At 20.3% G+C, this 1149-nt stretch overlaps 1 protein-coding gene across 1 annotated transcript in view; it reads left to right on the top strand.

Annotated features, from left to right (window-relative positions):
* LOC102680776 (decaprenyl-diphosphate synthase subunit 1-like) overlaps positions 1-794 on the top strand; it is a 2283-nt gene extending 1489 nt beyond the window's left edge. The window contains exon 4 of the mRNA XM_006625104.2: positions 524-794. Within this exon, the coding sequence (XP_006625167.1) occupies positions 524-745 (222 nt within the window). The 3' untranslated portion in view covers positions 746-794. The remainder of the gene's footprint in view (positions 1-523) is intronic.
* Positions 795-1149: the final 355 nt, after the last annotated feature.

Here is a 1149-nt window from a genome sequence, read left to right as displayed (position 1 = left end):
ATTAAAGTTAAGATTAATATTTTTTTACTTTTTTTTTCAAAAATTATCTAATAAAATCTAAAAAAAAATTATTTAAATAAAAAAAATACATAAAAAAGCTACATAAAAATACATAATTCCCTAAAAATGGAATTATTCAGTCTTTAAAAACAAAATAATATTTTTAATTTTTTCTATATTTTTTTCTATATGATTTATTTTTCTATATTATGATTTTATAAATAATTTTTTTATATTTTTTTAAAATTAAATGTTTTCTTAAACTATAAATATTTTAATTTAAAATTCTTGTTTTTTTTGTAAAATTTTTTTTTTAAATTTATAAAACAACAATTATATGATAAGTTATTTAAATTACTAGATACTATTTCATTTTGTTTTTGATATTATTTAAAGAAGATTTAATTAAGTTTCAAGTAATAATAATAATTAATGAATAAATTATAATTATAACTTGCTATATCTTAAAATGTATATTAATTTTTCTTAATTCTTAAATCATTTCTCTATTTTTATATTACAGTATCCAGAATTGAATGCAATGATCATGCGTCGATTTCAAGAACCAGGAGATGTTGAAAAAGCATTTGAATTAGTGCACAAATCGCAAGGACTCGAACATACAAGATTTTTAGCGCGAAAACATTGTATTGAAGCTATGAAACTTGCACAATCTTTAGCTGAAAGTCCCTATCAAAAAGGTTTGCAAGTAGTTTGCGATTTAGTATTGAATCGTACGAAGTAGCGATATAAAAATCGTGATAGAAATGTAAATGTGTATGGAAGTAAAAAATCACATTGAGAAAAAAACTAGTAGTCATAAAAAATTATAATATGTTGACCTTGAAATAGTCAATTAATCCAACTACAATAAATGAAGAATAATATGTAATTAATGCAATAGATTATATCGGTTGTAAGGAAAAAGAAAACATCAAATGAACACAAAAATGATTACGATATTCATGTAAACGCACCTTCGACGAATGTGTTCAACTGATTATTGTTGATGATACTTATAATTCTATATTTAAACTTATATATGTTTGTAACATAAAAGTTTAAAATGTTTATATTTGCAGTATTGTTAATAATGTGGTAATTTTAAGAAAAAACAAAAAATCAAGAAAAATTAGGGAAATATTATTT

Source organism: Apis dorsata, unplaced genomic scaffold (genome assembly GCF_000469605.1).
Source record: "Apis dorsata unplaced genomic scaffold, Apis dorsata 1.3 scaffold_1276, whole genome shotgun sequence".
NCBI lineage: Eukaryota > Metazoa > Arthropoda > Insecta > Hymenoptera > Apidae > Apis > Apis dorsata.
The sequence above is the reverse complement of the archived record's forward strand: the minus strand, read 5'-3'. Positions and strand labels throughout refer to the sequence as shown.